The sequence below is a fragment of the Panthera uncia genome, chromosome E3 (genome assembly GCF_023721935.1).
Source record: "Panthera uncia isolate 11264 chromosome E3, Puncia_PCG_1.0, whole genome shotgun sequence".
Taxonomy (NCBI): domain Eukaryota; kingdom Metazoa; phylum Chordata; class Mammalia; order Carnivora; family Felidae; genus Panthera; species Panthera uncia.
The window spans coordinates 32,789,431-32,812,956 of record NC_064815.1 but is presented as its reverse complement, the minus strand read 5'-3'; the positions used below and the strand labels follow the sequence as shown (position 1 = coordinate 32,812,956).

Sequence of the window (23,526 nt, the reverse complement as noted above, 5' to 3'; positions counted from 1 at the left end):
CCCCCCCCCCCCCCCCCCCCCCCCCCCCCCCCCCCCCGCGGCCCAGAGCTGCCGCGCGTCCAGTCCAGCCGCCTCTCGACAGTGCGTGGGGAGCCGGTGCGGCTCGTTGCCGTCAGTCCCCAAGTCTGGCCCCTCAGACACACAAACGCCGAAGAGCACGTTTGTCTCCTTCGAGGGAAGACACGGGACGGTGGCGTTATTAACCACAGCGGCAGCGGCGCTGGCCGTGCTCGGCTGGCACGGGAGGCGCCCCGGCCGGGCGCTCCCCCCGAGGTCGCCGAAGTGGCCCTCCAGAGACCGGGCCCACAGCCTCCACCCTCCACGGAGAGCGCCGAGCGGAGTCAGGGCGGACGAGACCAGGGTGCGGTTCGTTCTGGTTCTGGGAGACCGAGGCCGGCGCAGGGGCGCGTGGGGCGGGGGCCCAGGCAGGGAGGACCAGGGCTGCGGCCGCCGGCCATCCTCGCTCTGCGGGCACCGACGCGCCACGAGTGTGTCCTGGAGCCCCCCGTTCCCGCGGCCACGCGGAGAGCGCACACCCGCCCCGCTTCCGGCCCGGAGGACGCGGCGCGTGTCCGACCCGCTCGGTACAGCCAGAAGGGGCGGCGGGGACCCCGGCCCCCCCCCCCCCGCCCCCCCGCCCCCCCGCCCCGCTGGAGGTCCGCCGCCCTGGGCTGCATCAGCGGTGCATCGGGACCCGGAGCCGGTGGGGACAGCCCGCCGCCCCGTCCGGGCTCCCAGAGGGCACAGGGCAGGAGGGGCACGCCCGGCTCCGAGCGGGAACGGAGCTCCGTCTCCTCATCAACCAGCTGTGAACTAATTACAAGAAGTTCTAACTAGTGGCTCCCTCTCCGAGCATATGTTCCCAATTAAGGCAACTGCAGCTGATTTTAATCAATCTTCCGTGAAGCGGCCCATCTCGAAGCCTCTCCGCGGAGGGAACGAGGGCACGGAGGGGAGGGTGTCTGCACGGGAGCGCCCCGGCCGCACCGCCGTGCCACCGAGGTCCCCCCGCCCTGCCGGCCGCGGCCGGGCCGCACTCCTGAGCTTGGCCCGGGGGAAGGCGGGGTGGGGTCGGCGCCTCCCGAGCTCCGGCACAGAGGTGAAGGGGCGAGGCCTTCGCCCTCACGGTGGAGAAGGCGGGAAATGGCAAGAGATGGACGCGGGGATCTACCGAGGGCCACGTGGCGTCAGACGTGGCATGCCACCTCCCCGGAGCCCCACCTGGGCATCGCCATCCCGAAGTCCTGAAGGACGTACCCGATGTGCCGGGGGCTCAGATGGCAGAGCCCGACACGTCCACGACCACCCGGCCAAGGCACAGGACGGTGTTCTAGCTGAAGACCCCACGACGCCCCCCGTACCCACGTGTCCGAGTCACCCTCGGGCCCACTCGGCCGCCGCCTGGACCCCAGCCAGGCGCGCGAGTCCTCCGGGTCCGCTCTGGGCGACAACGCGACCGCCCACGCTGCTCCGACTCGCCGCCTGCGTTCCGGTCTGCCCCGCGGGGGGGCCAGGTTCCAGGACGGGCCCGTCTGCCTACGTCCTCCACGGGGCCCCACGCTCACGGGGGCTCTTCGTGAGCCGGACGAGTGGACGGCGTCCGGGTCGGACGGGAACTGCCACCAGCAAAGCCAGCGTCCAGACCCCCTGGGACGGTCAGCTCAGCCCCGAGGTGCCGACCTCGCTCGCCCACACCACTGCGCAACAGACCCGGGTCGGGGCAGCCGGTGGCGGTGGGGGGAGCAGACCGGGGGGTCCTCAGAGCTGAGGCTGGGCACCTGAGAATGGCAACTGGCTGTAGGGACGCGGCCCCGCGGCCACGAGGGAGCTGGGCTCCGAGCCCTCTCCCGCCGGGTGCCCTCGGCCAAATTACGGACCCCTCCTCAACGGACGCTTCCTGCTCGGAGGACCCGCGTCCGAGGACCGTGGACACAGAGAGGCCCATGCGGCACAGCGACCGTGCGCGGCAGAGGCCGGTGCCAGTTGTGACAGCCGAGACGAGCAGCCGGGAAACGGGGATCCTGGCGGGCCCCCGCATCGCGCCGGCCTTCTGACAGGAGCCCCATTTGAGGCGCCCTCCTGGATTCGTGCCGGAACCGGGAACCTGGGGCGAGGCCGTCACGGGCCTCCTCGTGCTGCGGTGTCTGGAGGCAGGACACGGGCGCTGCTGTGGGACGAGCAGTCGGTCCCCCGACTCGAAGCAGTGGGAGGGAACGGGGCGCCCGTGAGGGGCCGCGGGACACCCACCTGGTGCAGAGGCGGTGGCTGCCTGTGGCTGTCTACAAGCCTCTGCCACCCCTGCCCCGGGGCCGTGGCACAGCTCGGGGAGCAGCGCCATGCCTCCGCATAAGCACCCGAGCCCCCGGCGTGATGCAAACCTGTCTCCACACGGCGCCCCCCCCCCCCCCCCCCACCAAACCTGCGCTGTGCCCCACCCACGCCCACAGGCAGGGACGCGGAGGCCGCCTGCCCCCTGTGGGCAGGAGCCCAGCCCCTCGGCCGGGAGCGGCCCCAGGACCTGCGCGTCTCCCGTCAGGGAGCAACACTGGAGATGGGCGAGCGGCGGACTCCCCGTCTCCCAGGGTGCTGGGGGCAGATGCCCTCGGGCACAGCGCTCGCCAGCACCTTGCCTCAGCAGCCCCGCCTACGGCACGGCAGGCTCCCTGGGAAGGGCCTGGCAGGCCGGAGGCAGGAAAAAGGGACGTGAAGGATTTCAGCCAGCCTCACTGCGCCCCGACCCCGGGAGCCCGGGGAGCCGTCAGCCCCGATCACAGGCTGTGCCCGAATGAACACGCGGGAAGACGCCCACCCGCCCCGCTCCGACAGGGCCTGGCTGACGGGCCGCCCGGGCCGACCTGCCAACAGCCCGGATCTCCCTTCGGAGACCGCGGCCCAATTAGAGCGGTACGGGTCCCAGAGCTGAGCGCCGCCAGCCGCGGCTCCCGGCACCTCGCTTCATCAGACTTGTCACTTCCCCTGGCTCCAGGAATCGGTAATAAAAAAGAGATCTGATTTGCCTCTAATAGGTGTCAAGACAGAATCGATGGCCTGTCCAAAATCTGGGTAATCACCAATCTGCAGGTTTCTTGCCACGGAGCAATTCAGACGGGAGCATAAAAATGAGAAACAACGTAAAGGTGTGCCGGCGTAAACAGAGCTGTGGCCTCCTGACTGCAGGCGGCGGGCACGGGCCTGGGCGCACACCCGACCGGAGACCAGCCACGGGCCACGGCCGGTGCAGGGAGGGAGCAGGAGGACCGACGGAGCACGGGGCCGGGGCCACGGCTGGGACACCCTGCCCGATGCGCTCCGAGCACACGCCCCGGTGTGAGGGCAGGCGTATGGGGGAAGGTCGCGGCTTCGTGCGGTCCGGCGAAACAAAGATGGGACGTCGGCGGGAGGGGGAAAAGCCCGGAGGGCAGGGAGAACCTGTGGGGGAACGCCGCGTCCCGGGGTAAGCCCCCGCCGGTGGCCGCCGCCGCCGCCACGCACCCGCAGGGTCAGCCGCTCGAGCTGCGCCTCCAGCGTCTTCTTCTCTTCCTCCAGGCGGCTGCGTTCCCCTTCCAGCTCCTCAATCTTCAGCCTGCAAGGAGAGCCAGACCGTCAGGACACACACCGAGGCCCGCCGTCCACGCCTACAGACGGGGCCCTGCCCGGAGGGTGGGGCGTGTCACGCTCAGGCCCGGGGGCGGGGTGTGGCCCGCACGTCCGTTCTGACGCAGGGGGGTCTCCACGGACCACAACTCGAGGGGGCAGGACAGATGGGAAGCTGCACGCGTCCTGTGCCCGTCGGCCCACTCCCAGGACGCGTGACCACGTATCGTGGAGGACACAGAACCACGGAGTCGACCCGGAGGGAGACGTGGGCTGGGGAGGGAAGCTAACTGGGGGGAAGCAGGCTCAGAGGGACCGTGCAGGGTCCCTTCTCCCTCGCGGGCCCGGACACCAAGGCCAGCGGCCGACAGAGGCGTACGGCAGGTTTCAGCTCACGGTAACTAAGTGCCTACTTCTGTCTTCATTCCCAGATTTTAATTTTTGAAAAGCACTATATTCACATGATTTGGAAATAAGTAAGTTTGTCCAGGGAGCAGCGTGCAGCACGTACATAGGCTAAGGAACAGGGCCTTCCCACTACTAACCAGCTGGAGTGGAAAACTCACATTTCATAGATTATTCAGGAAGGTCTTGGCTCGGGAGCAAGAGATGATTATCTCTAGACAGAGAAGCGCTCCAGGACGGCCTAGCAAATCACACAAGACCAGAAAGGACCAAAACTCTTTCCAAGAAACCTAATTACGTCTCTGAAAAAAGCTCGGGAAGATTTATACGAATACAAAAACATTCAGAATCAAACAAGCCAAAATTTACAATGTCTGCCAACTAATCGAAGACTACTAGGCATTAAAAGAAGCAGGAAAATATGACCCGTGATGAGGAAAATAGTCAATCAGTTGAAACCCACCATGAGCTGCAGCATTAAGTAGCATCCAAGGACATTGAAACGGTTATTGCAACCGTCCGCTGTTCAACAGCTCAGCACAGAGACGGAGTCACGAGCAAGACGGCCCCAGTTCCTGGAGGGGTGAGCCCCAGCGCCCGAGACCACAGACACGCTGGGCGGGCGAACGCCAGAGCAGACTGTGCAGGAGGAAAGCCTACGCACCGGAAGACCCCAGAAAGAAACGATACAAACCAACACACAGAACAAAACACCCAAAACGATCCCAAGTGAAAGAGAGAGGAAAAGGGATATTTGAGGCTGACGAGACGGTCACCGAGGTGTGCGGGGCAACTTCACGGAGCACAGCGGCCGCCTGGGTGGAGCCCCGAAGGAAAGGGCGGGAGACAGACCTTGGGAGACGAACCGTCAGCTTTGATGACCAGCACACACAGATCCGAGACGCTCGGCAACCCCCCAGCACAAGACACACGGGAAACGGCCCCAGTGCACCTAGTAACCTAACGGCTCAAAAAGCTGCCAGCGGAAGGGAGAGAGGTCACGTACAGAGGAATAAAGCGGATTTCTCATCAGACACAGTGCAAGTGAGAAAGGGAAGAGAAAGCTTTAAAATACTGAAATAAATTAAAAAATACCAACCGAGAATTCGACCGCCAGTGAAAATAATCACAAACAAAAGCGACATAAAGATGTTCTCAGACAAACCACACCTGCAAGGACTCGTCACCAGCAGACCCGCTCCCCGAGGGGGTCAGGGGAGGCCCTTCTGGCAGGGGGGCAGGGACGCCAGAGGGAGACACGGGTCCACGTAAAGGAGCGAGGTGCAGCGGAACCGCGACCGCGTGGGCCAGCGTGGGGCTGTCAAGGACGCTTGATGTCCGGCTGACATCCGCTACCACGTGTGTCTCAGGCGTCCAAGAGTGACTGTGCTATTACGGACACCACAAAATGCTCGCCGTGGTCGTGGTCTGTCGCTGCACAAAGTCACCACAGGATCACCAGCTGCATGTCACAACCCTGTGCTGTATGTCACATCCCCGTGACCTACTATTTTATAACTGGAAGTCTGTACTCTGAATCCCCTCTATCTCCCTGCTCATTATCTAGGCGTCTGTGCATTTCTTTGGTTTTTTTAGATTCTACATGGGAGTCAGATCACACGGCATTTGTTTTCCTGTCTCAGTTCACTCAGCACCATACCCTCTGGGTCCATCCACGTCGTTGCAAATGGCAAGATCTCATCCTTCTTTATGGCTGAGTGATATTCCACGTGTATGTACGCCACGTGTTCCAGCCAAGATATGAAAGCAAATTGCTATCTTTTAACAAGATTAGTTGTTGAAACAAAACTAACAAAAATGTACTGGGGTCTAAGATAAAAATACAAGTGGAATGCGTGACACACGTAGCAGAGGCCGGAGGGGAAAACAGACGATGTAGCGAGGAGGCTGTGTGCCTGACGGTAGAACATCGCTCGCAGGCAGACTGTGACCAGCGGGAGGTGCGCACCATGCACCCCGCAACAAGCCCTAAAATAACAAGGAGTGACAACCGGTGAGCAAGAAAGGAAATAAAGTGAAATAATAAAACACACGCAACGAGTTAGAAAGAAGCCAGGAAAATGGGAAACGAAGAGGAAGGGAAGGGACGGGTGGACGGCAGTAAGGTGACAAGACAAGACCCCGTCGTACCGGCTGCCACAGGACACGTCAACAGTCCACACACCCAGTTAAACGCAGGCTACCCACGCGGACGAAGCAGCAACCCCCCGTTATGTCACCCCCGACACGAAGCGGCAAACGGACGTGAGCCGCCAACACTGGGAAAACCAACAGAGAAAGCCGGAGAGGCCCCTAGAACCACAGAGAATTTCAGAGCCAACGGCGGCGCCAACGAGGGAACTTTGTGATGGTGCGGAGGCCGAGTGGCCGAGAGAACAGTATCGTCCGGAACACCTACGCGCTAGGGAAAGCCCTTCGACAGGTGCAGCAACCCTGGTAGAAACACACACGGAAATATCCAAGCCCGCAATCGGAGCCCGAGATTTCGACGTCAGTCCCTCAACAGCTGACGGAACGATGAGCAGAAAACCCGGAAGGATGAAGTAGACAGGCGCTGGACCCAAGCATCCCGCGGCAACACCGTGACCACGAGAGCAGAGGGCACGGCCCTCTCGGGCGCACACACAGGTTGACCAACACAGACACGGGCTGGCCCACGCAAGGAGGCTCAACCTACTGGGAAGGGTATTAGTCATTCAAAATCTCTCCTGCGACCAGAATGGCGCTAAGTGATCCACGCAAGGACACCCGGGAAACGCGACTCACAACTGCACTCAGGAACACGGAGCGTGCGGGGCTCGACCTGGAAAACCCGTCCGAGACCCGCCCTCTGACAAGCACGAGGTCGTCCGCCGAGCTGAGAGGCGCTGACGTGGGCCCAAACGCGAGGGGATACACGTGGTCGTGGCTGAAAGGCTCCCTTGCTGGGATCTCACGATTCCCCGCACTGCCCTAAAGAGTCCACACCGACCCAGTCAAACCCCACACGTTTCTTCGTACAACCGGACAGTTGATTGTAACAATCATGGGGAAGTGTCACAGCCCCGGAACGCCCAAAGCAGCACCGGGGAGAAGGCTGGAGAGCTAACACCGAATCTCAAGAACTGCCATAAAGTCACGGCAACCAAAACAGCACTGCCCTTGAGCCGCACCGACGAAACACAGCAGGGCCCGGAAACAGACCCCTACGTGCAGACGACGTATTTTGATAAACATTCGAAGGCAATCCAGTGTAGTAGGGGTGTCTTTTTAACAAATGGTGCTGGAGCAGCTGCGTGTTCATTTTTCTAAAGGCCCTAAAGTCTGTATTTTGTACAATATAAACAAAACTAACTCAAGATGGAGATATAAACCCACATATAAGTCGAAAAAGGGTAAAATTGCCAAAAAACGTAGGGGGAACCCTGTGAATCTCAGCTACGGTATCCAAATCACAATCAAAGAAGAAAACAGATAAGACTTCTCTTTAAAAGCCTTCCTGAAGACAATGCAGTGACAAGCCGCAGAATGGGAGGGAATATTCGCAAAGCAAGTAAGTCTCCGGCAAAGGACTTGCGCCCACAATCTGCAAGGGACTCCGCAGACTCAGCGAAAAGCAACCAAGTAAAAAAACGGACGGTACTTAGGACACTTTGCTAAACCAGATGCCAGACGACGACAAGCACAGGCAAAGATGCTCGTGTCGTCAGTCGTCAGGGAGACAAAATTCAAACCACCACGAGCCGCAGCGCACCTGTCAGGATCGCGGTGAGAGAGGCGGACGGGCCCAGGGCCGGCGAGGAGTCAGTGGTGGCGGGGACGCTAACTGGTGCGGCCCCCTGGAGACACGCAGATCCACAGAAAACGGCCACGTACACGCGCCAGCCGTCCCACGACCAGGTGGTGTCCCGCCGCAGTCTACACAAGGACCTTCTCTGTGACGTCAAGCGGCTCTGTTTACAACAGCCGCGAGCCGGGGGAGAGTGAGTGTCCAACAAGGGCACACGTACGCGAACAGTCCCCGGCCGTAAAAAGGACCACGGCACAGATGTGTGTTCGCAGTAAGGCAGACACGGAAGGGTGGCCACCGCGTGACTCCATTCATATTCAACTTCACCAAAGGCCAACCAGTCTCTAGGACCGAGAGCACATCAGCGGCTGCCTGGGGAGGAGGAGGAGGAGGGATGGGTTCCGGCCAGGCCAGAGGAAAGGTTGGGGGTGACGGACAGGTCCGCCACCTTGAGCCTGGTTGGCACAGCAGGGTGTGCGGGCGTGTGCGTGTGCAAACGTCGCACTGTGCGCTTCGTATTTTTATAACTTTTTTAACGTTCATTTTATTTTTGACACAGAGAGGGACAGCATGAGTGGGGGAGGGGCAGAGAGAGAGGGAGACACAGAATCGGAAGCGTCGAGATCATGACCTCAGCCGAAGCCGGACGCTCGACTGACTGAGCCACCCAGGCGCCCCACTGCGCGCTTTAAATACGTGCAGTTTGCCGTACGTCCGCTACACCCCAAGAAGGCTGTGAAAACACCTGCTGACCCCACGCTTCACACCTGAGCGAGCACTGCTTCTCTGCCGGCTCGGGGCGTCTCGGAGGGACAGACCTGGAGGCGTGAGCTGCCCCGCCCCAGGGAGGTGTCCCCAGGGGCGTGGGGCGGGCCTGGCACCCAAGGCCACGTCCGGGAAGCCGCCGTCTGCGGGCAGGACCCCTGCACGTCAGGGGCAGGCTGCATGAGGAGCCCCGCCGGGCCCCGATTAAAACCGGACGCTACGGACTCTGAAGGCTCGTGAGCAAATGTTCTCGGGGGCTAAATTCAAATAAGCGCGTGCGCGCAGCTGCAGGCCCATCAATAAAATGGCTTGGGATCCATCCCGCCGTCAGAGAACAAACCCGCATAAACAACACTCGTTTACGTGTCTTCAGGCGGGGCCCCTCCCCTCCCCCGGCCTCCCCTTGAGGCGAACCGCCACCTTGCTGAGGGAGAAAATGAACCCGCGTGTGTTCACAAGCTCACAGGGCGGCTTCGCCTTCGGATGCTTCGAAGCGATCGGCTGTGGCCTAGGTTTCTCGAGACCGACTGGCTCCACGTTCTCTAGACGAGGAGGGCGCTACACAAACCGAACGACATCCCAGATGGCTTCTGGAAAAGACTAAGCGAGGCAAAGCAGGGTGTGCGTGCGTGCGTGTGCGCAACAGGCTAGGATGAGGTAGCTGTTAATTGTTCTCGCTGGACTAAAGGGTAACGGCGGGGGGAGGGGTGCCGGTGGTCGGGCCCCCCAACGGCCTGAAGAAGGGACAGCCAGTGGCCCTGGAGGACAGCCGGAAAAGCACGCGGCCCACGACGCACCATCCAGGCTGAGCGCCCCCAGATCCCACAGCCGACGCACTGCCTGCTGCTTCCTCCCTGACAGGCCCTGACCATCCACTGGGGACTAGGCCACCACACTGTCACCGCAGGCCTCTCCGTTCCCTCTGTCACACGCCCGCCCCGTGTTCCCAGCACAGAGCCAATGTTGGGCCCCACGGGCAGAGGGGATCAAGTGCGCAGACAGCAACCATCCCTGTCCCGCACTAGGAGGCTGGAGCACGGAGAGGGCGATGGCCCTGCTCCGGACTCATTCAGACAAGGAGGGGGCGTCCTGCTACGGACTGAACGTCTGTGTCTCCCCACATCCTCAGGTTGAGGCCCCAACCCCCGTGTGATGGAGCGTGCAGGGAACTAGGGTCAGGTGAGGTCACGAGGGTGGGACCCTGTGACGGGCTAAGTGTCCCGGATAGAGCGAACCCCGAGAGCTTGTGCGCACTGTCCCCCGGGGGCGAGCGCCTGGTGGGAAGGCGTGGCCCGCAGCCACAACAGTCCTCTCCGGCAACAACCACGCGGCACCGTGGCCTCAGACCTGCGGCCTCCGACAGAGAGAACGTAAATAAATGCCTGTTGCTTATGCCACCCGGGCTGGGGCCTCCGCTGCGGTGGCCCGAGCACAGAGGCAGATTTGGCCCTTAGGGGAGGGGGCCCAGTGACAAGTCCCTGACCGTGGGGACACGGCTTTGGAGCCGGTGATAGGCAGAGGCTGCGGGGAGCTTGGCCGAGCCACGTGCCTGTGTCGTGCGGAAGGCAGCACCGGCACGCGGCTGTTCAGCTGAGATTTCCGAGCGGAGTGCGGAAAGGGTGGCTTGCGACTCAATGCAAACGAAGGACGTGCGTCAGGAAGGAAGTGCCAGCATCCCGTACGGACCCCTGGTCTCATGTGACGGACCCCTGGTCTCATGTGACGGGAGGGCCCCACCCCTGTGCCCTTCCTCCCTTCAGCCGAGAACCTAGGTCTCCCCACGACACACGTGAGACATGCCCGGCCTGGGGACCGTCCACGGCCGCCTGACCAGTGCTGCCAGGGTCACGAGACACAGAAAGATGGGGACGCTGCCCAGGAGCAGAGGCGGCAGGGGTGACCAAACCAAGGCAGGGCCTGGACCGGACGTCAGGGGGCAGACAAAGTAGTGCCGACAACGGAGGGCGTCACAGGCTCACGGCAAGCAAGCCACGGGAGCGGAACACGCCGGTGACAAGGGAACACAGGCAGGGCTCGGCTGAGCTCTCTGTCCTACTCTCGAGAGCTTCCGGCAGATCGAGCTCATTCCAGCAGCACCTGGGGGCTCAGCCGGCGGAGGGTCCGACTCTGCTCAGGTCACGGTCTCACGGTTCGTGAGTTCAGGCCCCGCATCGTGCTCTGTGCTGTCAGTGTGGAGTCTGCTTGGGATTCTCTTTCTCTCTCTCTCTCTCTCTCTCTCTCTCTCTCTCTCTCTCTGTCTCCCCACCCAATATAAATAAATACACTTAAAAAAAAAAACTTATTCCAAAGTGAACGGTTGGCACGAAGTCACCCTGGACAAGATACTTACTGTCTCTCCCTTCCTTCACCCATAAAATTGGGATAATAGTGCAAACTGTGTACTTACGGTTTGTTTTAAGAATCCAATGTGTCACTGCAAGTAAACTATTTAAAGCTGTGCTTGGGCAGGTAGTAAGGGCTCACGAGAGAAAAATAAAACAGAGTGGAAGGATGGAAGGAGCAAGAGGACAAGTCCAAGCGGTCGTGTGCAGGAGGCTCTGGGGCAGGTGACCAGACGACTGCCTGCCGGGAAAGGGCTAGGACACAAACGCAGGGGCGCACCTCCGAGCCACCGCGGGCTCGGTCCCAGAACTCCGCAGTAAAGCAAATGTCACAATAAAGCGAATCAAATGAATTCTTTGGTTTCCCGGTGCACGTAAAAGCTAGGTCTACAACACACTGCAGCCTACTCACAAGGCGGTCACATCGGGTCTGCAAAAACGCACAGGCCTTAATTAAAAACACCTTATTGCTCATAGTGCTAACCATCGTCTCAGCTTCAGTGATTATAACCACTGATCACCAATCATACTACACATAACGATGAAAAAGTCCCAACTGTTGCGAGAATGACCAAAATGTGACACAGCCACGGAGCAAACACACGCTGCTCGTTCGCCAGGACACAACCACGCTAACCGTACTTCCTCCTAGAAGCAGAGCTGAGGCAGGCACGAAGCACGACGCGGCAGAAGGACGGGGGAGCGCGAGTGCGGCTGGACACGGCGATGCGCACGACCCACGGGCAGGAGGGCTGAAAAGGACCATCCGCCGAGTGGATCTAACAGGAACTGGTACAACGCACCAGCCAACGACAGCACAATCCTTCTCCGGGACAGACCACATTTGGGGCATTTAACAAACCTTAACAAATTTTTTAAGGTGGCATGACACAAACTACATCCACAGACCACAAGGGAATGACACCAGATGCCAGTAACACGATAGGAAAGTCCCCAAACATCTGCAAATCTAACAACACACATCAAAACAACAGGTCGTTCAGCAAAACGACTGAGATTATAAACTACGTTTACCTGAACGAAACGAGAGCACAGCATCCAAAAAGGTGGGACGCGGCTGAAGCAGCGCTCGGAGCGAACTTTGTAGCCGTGAACGCTTATATTACAAACCAAGATCTCAAATCAATAATCTAGGCCTCCACCTCAAGAGACTAGGAAGAAGGAAAGAAAATATACCAGGAGCGGGCAGAAGGAAGGATCCACACGGAGCAGAAATTAACGAGACAGAAAACAGAAAAGCAAAGGGAGAAAGGGGAGAAAGCAGACACCAGTTCTTCTTTTTTTTTTTTTTTAATTTTTTTTTTTTTTATTTTTTTTTTTTTCAACTTTTTTTATTTATTTTTGGGACAGAGAGAGACAGAGCATGAACGGGGGAGGAGCAGAGAGAGAGGGAGACACAGAATCGGAAGCAGGCTCCAGGCTCCGAGCCATCGGCCCAGAGCCTGACGCGGGGCTCGAACTCACGGACCGTGAGATCGTGACCTGGCTGAAGTCGGACGCTTAACCGACTGCGCCACCCAGGCGCCCCCCCAGTTCTGTGAAGAAGCCTGTTAAACAGCGAACGTCTGGCAAGGCTGCAAAGACCAGAGAACACGGAGAACGTGAGGTAATAACGTCAGGAAGGAGAGGCTCCCGCTGTGGGTCCTGCAGACAGAACGGGAACTGCGTACAGCATCACACACAGGCCCTGACAACCTACATGGGACGCACCAATTCTCCCAGGTACCCAAATTCTCTGAGACAAATTACCCAGCCCGGGTATTTCTGTGACTGGCGGAGGGATGACATCGTGAGCGAAAAACCACATGCAACAAGGACACCTGGGTGGCTCAGTCGGTTAGGCTTCTGACCCTCGATTCGGCTCAGGTCACGATCTCCACGGTTTACGAGTTCTAGCCCGCGTCGGGCTCTGCACTGACAGCGCTGAACCTTCTTGGGATTCTCTCTCTCCCCCTCTCTCTGCCCCTCCCCTGCTCGTGCTCTCTCAAAATAAATAAAAATATTTTTACAGATTAAAAAAAAAAAAAACCCACACACAACAGAAATACCCAGCCTTAGATGGTTTGCCTGGGTGCAAACTTTTAAAAAGGAAGCAATGCCAGATCCACACATCCCTTCCAGAAAACAAAAGAGGACGGAATACTCACTAACCCATTTCACAAGGTCAGTATTATGGTGATAAAAACCAGACAAGAAGAGTGCGAGAAAGCTGTAAGGCCAGGATCCCTCATGAGTACAAACACAAAAATCATCAGCAAGAAATAAGCAAGTTGAATCCAGCAATATGTAAAAAGGACAATGCATTAGGGGCGCCTGGGCAGCTCAGTCGGTTGGGTGATCTACTCTTGAGTTAGGCTCAGGTCATGATACCAGGGGAACGGGATCGAGCCCTATGTGGGGCTCTGCGGGAAGCGTGGAGCCTGCTAAATATTCTCTCTCTCTCTCTCTCTCTCTCTCTCTCTCTCTCTCTCAAGTAAAAAAAAATTAAAAAGGACCATACGTTATAACCAGGGAGGGTTTACCTAGGGTGTCAAGCAGGTTTAGTACTGAAAAATAAATCAATATAATCTGCCATGCTGACAGCGTAAAGAGGAAAAACCACATCGTATCAATCAATTCAAAGAAAAAAACAGAACTTGAAAAAATTCAATATCCATTCATTTCAAGCCAAGACTAGAAGTGAGCTTTTACATCCTGATGAAAGACCTACAAAGGGGGTGCCTGGGTGCCTCGGTCAGTTAAGCGTCCAACTGAGGCTCGAGTCATGATCTCAGACTGAGAGTTGGAGCCGGTGTCAGTCTCTGTGTTGACAGCTCGGAGCCTGGAGCTGCTTCAGATTCTGTGTCTCCCTCTCTCTCTGCCCCTCACCTGCTCACACTTTGTCTCCCTCAAAAAATGAATAAATGCTAAAAAAAAAAAAAAAAAAAAAAGACACCTACAAAAATCCTACATTATTTCCAGTGGCTTCAGACTGAACGTCTCCCCACATCCAAGACCAGGAACAAGGCGAAGGCGTCCGCCCTCCTCACCCCACAGCAACATCACACTCGAAGTCTCAATCAGCACAAACTGTAAGTGGAGGAGACCAAAGGCATACTTCTTGGTGAAGATGTACAACTAACCAAGTTCACAGACAACAGAATATCTATGTAGAAAATCCCAAGGAATTAAACACAATTAAGCAAACAAACAAACAAAAACCCTCGCAGAACTGATAATTTAGTAAGGTTGCAGGCTGTAAGATGAATAACTAAAAAGTCAATCATTTCTATGTGATCAAAAAACAAAACAAAGCAAAATTTAGAACAGATCTAAGAAAGACATACTTGGGTCCAAATCTATTAAAATATGCAGAACCTGTATACTGAAAGTACAAAATGCTAATGTAAGAAACGAAAGACCTAGATAAATAGAGATGCATACCATGTTCATGGAGGGAGGACCCAGCATGGTGCAGAATCAGTTCTTCCCAAACTGAAGGTGTCCACTTAACACGATACCAATTCAACTCCCAGCAGGGTTATTTTTGTAGAGATAGCCAAACTGTCCTAGCACTTCTTTGGAAATTCAGAGGAACTAGAATAGCTAAAATGATTTTGAAAAAGAAGAATGAAATTGGAAGAGTCATACCACCTGATTTAAAACTTGCCATAAGACTGTGGTCACCAGGAAAACGGCGGTGAGACAACATGCGGATCAACACGGACACAGAAACAATTCAGTGGAGGGACGCCTGAACATCTTAAGGTAAAGAATAAAATAAAATAAATAAACGTTGACCTAAACTTCACATCTCATACAAAATTTAACCGAGCGTGGATCAAGGAGTTGAACGTAAAATGTAGAATTCCTGTTCTTTTAAAGGTTTTATTAAGATGAAAACTCACACTACGGACTAAGAGAAGGTAGTTCCAAGTCACATTTGACAAATATGTCTGAAATGCATAAAGGACTCGCAAAATTCAAAAGTAAGTTAAGAAAACAAAAATAAAACTGGGTGAAAGATGGCTAAAATATCTGAACAGACATTTCACCAAGGAGGATAAGCAGATGGCAAGTAAGCAATGAACAGATGTTCAACATCAGCGCCCATTTGGGAGCCACGTGGGAAACCTACGATGAGACACTGCACACCTGTGGGACAGCTGGCATTAAAAATACCACCAACACCAAGCACAGACTAGGATGTGGGTATTTCTGTTCAAGGAACTGCCAAACCATTCTCCAAAGCTAAACATTACCCAAGGTATTACCCAGAAATGCGACACCTGGGTATCTACCCCAGAGGAAGGAAGACTGAGGGGCCCCCCCCCCGGACACAATCTACACACAGCTATTTACAGCAGGCTCTAGTCAAGATGGCTCCAGACTGGAAAGAGCATAAATCCCCGTCAACAAGTACATGGATACAGTCTTTTTTGAAAAGCTGTGGGGCATCCACAGAGTAGAATGGGACGCAGCCACACAAGGGAGCAGCTACAAGCAGACAGAAAATGAGCACAGAAGCAGCACACGTGGATAACACTACAAACCAACTAGACCAACCACAGGGTGCGTGTCCTTGTCAAGTGCACACGGGATCTCCTCCGGTACAGACCACGTGTTAGGCCACGAAACAAGTCTTAATACGTTCGATTTATTAATTTGGTGGAATTAATTCAATGGAATTGAAGTAAGAATCAATAATGGGAAGAAAAAATGGAAAACACATATGTGGCAACAAAACAACACAGTCTTAAACAACCAACAGGTCAGAGAAGAAATCAAAGGAAATTAGAAAATACTTGGAGATGAATAAAAACAAGACACAAGATACCCACACTTAGGGGTCACGGTGAAAGCAGTGCTCAGAGAGGAATTTGTAGCCATAAATGCCTACGTTAAAAAAGAAGAGACTTCAAACCAATAACCGTAACTGCCTTCAGGAAATAGAAAAAGAAGGGCTTAATACACTCAAAGCTAGTCAAAGGGAGAAAATATTAAAGATTAGAACAGAGATGAGTTAAGTAGAGAAGAGCGAGAAAATCAATAAAGCCAAAAGTTGATTATTTGAAAAGATCAACAAAATTAACAAAACTTCAGCTGAAATGACCAAATGGAAAAAAAAAAAAAAAAAGAGAGAAGACTCAAATTATTAAATCAGAAATGAAAGACAGGACCCTACTTCTAATTTTATAGAAATAACAAGGATTGCCAAAGAAGACCGTGGACAACTATACATAGATTGGATAAGTAAGACGAAACAGACAAGTTCCTAGCAATTCACAAACTACCAAAACTGACTCAGGAAGAAACAAAAATCTGAGCTGACCAACAACTGGTAAGGAAACAGAAGCTGTAACAAAACAACAACAATAAAGCGTAGGACCAGATGGCTTCACGGGTGAATTCTCCCAAACATTTGCAAGGGAATTAACGCAATTCCCTTCCAAATTCTTCCAAAAAGTTAAAGAGAAGAATACTCTCCCAAATTCATTCTAAGAGACCAGCATTATGGTGATACTACAAGCCAGGCAAAATACCACAAGGAAACTACAGGTCACTGACCCTTATTGAACAGAGGGGTAAGAACCCTTAACAAGACACTAGCAGACTGAATTCAGCACCGTGACCATGTGGGATTTATACCAGGAATGCAAGGTTGTCTCAACATGTGAACATCAACCACAGCAATACACCCCATTAACATAATGAAGGGGAAAAAACCCACATGATCATCTCAGCAAATGTAGAGAAAGAGAAAGCATTTGACGAATCCATCAACACTCAACCAACTAAGCACAGAGGGGAACTTCAACATGAAAAAGGGCATTTTTGAAAAAACCCAGAACTACTGCCAATCTCAACGGCACAAGGTTGAAAGGTTTTCCCATAAGATCAGAAATAAAACAGGGATGCCCGCTGGGGCGCCTGGGCAGCTCAGGTGGTTAAGCGCCCGACTCCTGATTTCAGCTCAGGTCATGATCTCATGGTCTGTGAGTTCGAGTCCATGCTGACAGTGTGGAGCCTGCTTGGGATTCTTTCTCTCTCCCTCTCTCTCAAAATAAATAAACTTACAAAAGAAAAATAAACAAGGATGCCAGCTTTTACCACTTCCACTCAATATACTACGAGAAGTTCTAGCCAGAGCATTTAGTAATAAAAAGAAGTATAAGGTATCCATTTTAGAAAGGAAGAAGTAAAACTATCTATACTTACAGCTGCCACGATCTAGAAAACCCAAATAATCTGAAAAACCAACACTCATTAGAGGTAATAAATGCATTCAGGAAGCTGCAAGTTACAAAATCAATATGCAAATTCAGTTATATTTCTATCTACCAGTAATTAAGAACCTGAAAAAGAAATTAAGAAAACAATTCCAGGGGCACCTGGGTGGCTCAGTCGGTTAAACGTCTGACTCCTGATTTTTGGCTTGGGTCATGATCTCACGGTTCATGAGTTCGACCCTGCATTGGGCTCTGTGTGACAAGTGAGGAGGCTGCTTGGGATTCTCTCTCCTTCACTCAAAATAAATAAATAAACTTAAAAAGAAATCAATTCCATTTATAACAGTGTCAAAAAGAACAAAATACTTAGGAATTAATTTACCCAGGGAGGTAAAGTTTTATATACTGAAAACTGCTAAACATTGCCAAATGAAATAGGTAAAAAAAAAAAAAAAAAAAGGCAAGCCAAAAAAATAAATGGAAGGCATCCCATGTTCATGGATAGGAAGACTTTAGTGTGGTTAAGATGTTGGAAGAGTCCAAACAATCCTGAAAAAGAACAATGAAGCTGGAAGATGATGCTTTCTGATTTTAAAACATACTAGAAAGCAACAGCAGGCAGAAAAGCCAGTGTCAAAAGATTCCGTATCATAGGATTCCATTCTTTGGCCAGTACTGACAAAAATGGAGAATGTGGTTGTCACGCGGTCACAAAGGGGATTGTGAGGTGATGAAATTATCTGGTTCTCTGACTAGGGGGTGATTAAACATCACGGAATTGTATAACCCCCCACCCCACAAAAAGGGGAATTTTACTATAGAACAATTTTTAAGGTGAAATACAAAACATCTCCTGGTAACATTCTGCGTTTTATTGGGATGGTGAATGCACGCACGTGTGCACTTCTGTCAAACATGCCTACGGCACCTGGTGGGGGTGAAGGTGTGGGGAGTACTTTTATTGTGGACTTTCTTTAGAAGTGAAGGCACACAGTGGTAATAAAAAAGCAGACTGGCTCTTATTTGGTGTCATTACTGTTTCAACCTTGTCCAAAGAGAACACAGCGTCTTAGACCTGCACCCTGGTGGGCAAGTGCACTACCCCACCCTGCTACTCCACCAGCCGTACAACCGTACATTCTTCTGTGTGTTCCTCATGCCTCTGTAGAACCGTGGCTTCTCAAACGCTCGTGGAGTGTTTCTGGAATTCTGCAGGCTAACGCAGAGAGGGCACAAGGTGCAGACAGAGCCCGGCCCACAGAAGGCACCGCAACAGCATGAGCAGCTTTGAGCACAATTATTACCACCACCACCAGAGCCAGGAGCCATCCTCACTCTCAAAACCATGATGCATCCGAATCCTAGACGCGAGCAGACTCCCACAGGCTAAATACTGTCAGGCTTCAGAGACCCAGAAAACACGCTTGCACGCGTGTCACAAAGTGGGTAACAGTTAACGCCTGTCCACTGTGGCCTGTTTTTTGTTTTTACATTTATTTTTGAGAGACAGAGAGAGGCAGAGCACGAGCCGAGCCGGGGAGGGGCAGAGAGAGAGGGAGACACAGAATCGGAAGCAGGCTCCAGGCTCCGAGCTGTCAGCACAGAGCCCGACGCGGGGCTTGAACCCAGGAGCTGTGAGATCAGGACCTGAGCCGAAGTCAGGTGCTCAACCGACTGAGCCACCCAGGCACCCCCCCTTGTGTGGCTTGTTCTTAATGGCTGAAAATTTGAAACAACTCAAGCTCTAAAAGTGGGTTAATTAAGTATACTTTGGAACAAACCATGCATTAACATTTATAGTCTGTAAAAACATGGGAAAGTGTCATGTCATCAAGCGGAGAAACACGGTCTGAACGAGGGGCTTGCTTCACTGTTTATAAAACAGCAAGACTCGAGGTAAAGCTGAGGGTTCCAACAGACATGTGCGTGCAGTCTCCCAAAATCGTACTCAAACGAGACTCCATGTTTTCCTTACTTTTCTTCCTCAGCTTTGTACTCCCAAGGGGACAAAGAAAATAAAGGAAGGGACAACATCAAAAAACCTTTAGAAGCTGGAAAGCAGACGGAGGAGTGGTAAACAACTCAAAAGCTCAATCCTAGGCCAGTGGAGGGAAAGCCAAGAAACTTCTCAGGAGTCTCAGGACTGGGCATGACCAGTAGTCACTTCTAGAGACGGAGAAGATAGGGCTCCAGCTGGAAGATTGCTTGGAGGTGTGTGCGTGTGTGTGTGTGTGTGTGTGTGTGTGTGTGTGTGTTAACTTTTCAGGAAATAATCACAGGACTTGCCAAACACGTACAAGGAGGCTCTTCACTTAGTCTCCCTTGATGGTGACAAGTGGAACCAAATACAGTTCGCTATCAAAGCCAGGACCACTGACACTGGAGCGGCCCCGGAGGCTCACACTCGCTGGCCTGCGTGAGATCCTGGACGTGCACATCTGTGTAGCCACCACGGCCAAGACGCGGAGCTGGGTCAACACGGAAGGCCGCTCACACCACCCTCTCGCAGACACCCGCACACGCCTCCCCCCAAACCCCAACCACCCCCTCTGATTTCTGGAAGAGACCGCATAAAGTCGACATTAATTAGTCTTTAAGGGTTTAGAATGCTCCACAGACACCATGTGGACCCGGAAGTATCTTCCCGGGAAGCATCTTAGTTATGAATTCCATGCGTTGATGCTTCTAAGACTGTGCAGATTATCTACTTCACGTGGTTGAATCTGGGAAGCCTGCGGTCTTTGAGGAAGTGGACCACCGCTGCGAAGGCAACGAACCAGTAAGCATAAAACCATGTGTAGAACTCCCATCATACCCCTCAGGTGGCTACGGGATCTAGCCACGCCTCAGCTCGTTCCTGATCTGGATGACTACCTTCTCTTTCCACGTCGGTCTGTTTTGCTAGGAGCTTATTGATGTTATTCCTGTTTTTCAAAGGACGCTTTGTTTCAATAATTTTCTCTGCTGTTTTTCTCCCTTCAATTTCATTACTTTCTGCTACTTATTATTTCCCTGTTTCTGCTCCTTTGGGGCTTATTCTGCTCTTCCTTTCCCCAGGTCCTCAAGTTGAAATAGATATTAAAGACCTCGTCCCTCTGAGCGCTATCCACTTCCACGGTACTGAGGGAGCCCTGTCTCGTGGATTCCCGTACGCGCCTCTCCGTGACCAGTGGGACCACTGGCTTGTGTTTACTTCTCCTTCCAAACTTCCTTTCTCACACGCGGGCCATCTGGAAGTGTGCTACTTAATGTGCAAGCGGGAAGAGACTGTCCTACTGTCTTCCCTTCACTCCTAGTTTGAGTCTGTTGTGGTCAGAGAGCGGACTCCGTACCTGATTCTTCCGAGTCTGGTCACGACCCCGGGCGCGGTCTGTCTTGGTGAATGCCCAGCGCCCTTGAAAGGAGGGTCCCGCTCCCCGGGACCCTGTGGTTGGCGGTGACGTTGAGTTCCTCCATGACTTCGCGCCGTTCCTTCCGGCAGTCTCGCCTTCGGAGCAGCGCGGAGGCCTCGACCGCGAGCAAGGGTGTCTGTTTCTCCCGCGGCTTCTACCTTCTCTACCTCGCTTCACGCTTTAAGCTCCGCTGTTGGGTGCAAACACGTTTGGGGAGAGCACGTCTTCCTGGTACACTGATCCTCACATGATGTCCCTTTTCGTCCACGTGATGTCCCTTCTTTGCACTGAAGTGTGTTCTTCTGATGTTAACGAACGTGGCCACGCCCACCTGAAAAAAATCAATGCTCGAGTGGCGCCTCATCTTCCATCCTTCCCTTTCAACCCACCTAGATCGCTGGGCTGGAAGGGAGCCTCTTGTCCACAAAACGTGGTCGGCTCCTGTGTTTTCACCCACTGGCCAACCTCCAGCTCGACTGGTGCATCTAGATCATTTCTATTACAAGTAATTACGGATTTGCTCAGGCTTAAATCTATCGCTGCATTATTTGCTCCCCGACGGTTCCTCCGTTTCCTACTTCTTGCCTTCTGGCAGGTTCCTCGGATGGTTTTAGGAGTCCTTTACGATTTGCCGACGGTGGTTTTGAGCTCAGCAAACCAGACCACTGTCTTTGTGGGTGCCCCAGGCACTCGAACACGCATCTGTCCCTGGGCCCGGAGGCATGACCGTGCCGGCGGTGAGGGGTGGATGCGGGCCGGTCCCTGTGCACTCGGGAGCACCACCACCGCATGACCCTGTGGGTTTCCAGCCACCCGGGGCGAGTCAGCCAACACACGAGGGCGGCAGAGGAAATTCCCCTCCTTCCTCCATTAATGTGCCTTTCTATCCAGAAGCTTCCTTCGCGGTTCATTAAGGGCAGGTCCGTTAGGGACAAACTTTCTCACTTTTGTCTTGATTTTCTTCTCATTCCTGAAGCGTATCTCCCCTGGCTGACTGCGTGTTTCTCTCGGAGCCTGAAAAATGCCGGTGCACTTGACCTGGCGTCCACGTCTGCAGATGAGACAGTGTCCCTGCGGACGGTGCTGCTTTCGAGACTCCGCCTTTAACTTTCAGAGTAATTAGCAGGTGTCCCGTGTGACTTTGCGGTTTGACACTGTGTGGGGTTCCGCCCAGCTTCTTAAATCTGTGCGTTTACGCCCTTCACCAAATCCTTCAGAAAATTTTCCAGCTCCCACCTTCGTCTTCCCTCTGGGGGTCCAATTAAACGCATGTTTGTCTCCGAGCCCTGGTCCCAGTGGCTCTGCTCCGTCCGTTGGCCGTCAACCTGTTTCCCTGTCTGTCTGTCTGTCTGTCTGCCTCTGAGCTCACGACTCTCGTCTCCGACCCACTGCTGAGTCTGCCCGTGAGCTTTTCATTTTGGTTTTGCTGGAAATTTCCATTGGGCTCCTCTTCCCTTTCATTTTTTTAACTAATCTCTCCTTCTTTGTTGAGGTTTACGGTTTTCTCGTTTAAAGAAGATCCGTAACTTGTTTGCTGAAGCACTTTTCTGATTGCTCTGCGATCCTCGTCGGATAATCTGGGCACCCGCTGCTGCCTGCTGGCTGTCCGCCCTCTTGGGGCTGTGATGCCTGGCTCTGCGGAGGGCAGACTGCTTACCTACCGCATCCCGCGTCCTACTGAGTCTGCTTTTGGCAGGCGGCCCCGTGCAGAGGCGGTGCCAGGCCCGGGAGGCAGGCGCAAGTCCCCAGACCCGTGGGCCCCGTTCACACGATGCTGGCAGAGGTGGGCCCTGCAGCGAGTGGGGTGCAACCTGGGCTCCCCACGGGGTTCCGCGGACACCAGCGACAAGGAAGCAAGGACCGCCCTGCTGCTACAGGTCGGCATGAGGGCTTCCTGCCGAGCCTGGGTCAGTGGGAGGGGGTGAGCAGCCCCCCTGCCATCTCACCCAGGCTCTCCGATACCGAGGGGTGGGGCTCCGATTCCCTCTGGGGCAGGGAGACGTGGGTGGTGCCCCCGCCCAGCGGGGCACAGAGACCGACTCCCCTCGCCCTGCTGACACACCCGGCACGGCCTGCTCGGAGGGCTGGAGAGGAAGGTGGGTCCCCACTGGCCCGGCGGACACGGCCGGTGGGGACTGAGGGCCCTGCTTGCTGTCGTGGGGCAGCTGCCGGAAGAGACACGGCCCACCCGGCCACTCAATCCAGACAACGCTCAGGGTTTGCTGCAGCGGCTACGTGCCAACAGGGAAGACAGAACCAGGCCCTGCTCCGCTGAAAGGGTCCCGAAGCCGCCGCTTAAGTCTCCCCCGGGGTTCCCCTGGTTTGCTGGTTAAAGAGCGATGTTCCGTAGGCACACGTGTGCGCAAACACTAACACGTATGCACTTACCACACCGCTTGCACCTCCCATCCTTTATCACGTGCGAACGCGTGTGGGATTCACGCGTAACAGACCTATCTGCCAGCACGTGTCCCCGTCCCTCAGGACCACGGGCTGCTCGTGGCCGGCGGGCAAACCGGGGCACGGTGCCAAGGGCAGGCCACGAGCAGCCCACTCGTCTCCCTGGGATCTCAGGGAAGCTCTGCAGGAAGGGGCGGGAGGAGCACGGGTCACGAAGGTGGGAGGGCCCTCCCCGGGCTTCCCACCCTCCCCGAGGCGGGCAGCGAGGCCCACGGGAGGAGCTGGGGCAGAGGGGCTGGCGCCCTCCCCTCCAGTCCTTCCCAGCCCAAGGGCGGCCTCGAGGGGCCCCGTGTGCGCGGCTTTCCAGGAAAGTAAAGGTGGCACGTGACACAAGGGAAACTGAGGCACGACACAACTCTGGAATGCTTACCGGGAAGGGGACGCCTGGAGGAGGACAGGCGTCGGGTGCACGGGGTGAATGGTGATGTGAACTGCAGGGTCCACCTGTACTCCAGCAGCTGAGGGGCTGGCAGGACCCGAGAAAAGGGCCCAGGTCAGGGGCTCCCGGCAGGTGCCCTCGCCACGGGGCACAGGGGGGAGCGTATCAA

General features: G+C 54.8%; 1 protein-coding gene across 4 annotated transcripts in view; it reads right to left on the bottom strand.

The window, feature by feature from the left end:
• MAD1L1 (mitotic arrest deficient 1 like 1) overlaps positions 1 to 23,526 on the bottom strand; it is a 317,349-nt gene that overhangs the window by 88,537 nt on the left and 205,286 nt on the right. For all 4 annotated transcript variants that reach the window (XM_049638985.1, XM_049638986.1, XM_049638987.1 and 1 more), the window contains one exon: positions 3,493 to 3,583. In XM_049638985.1, the coding sequence (XP_049494942.1) occupies positions 3,493 to 3,583 (91 nt within the window). The remainder of the gene's footprint in view (positions 1 to 3,492; positions 3,584 to 23,526) is intronic.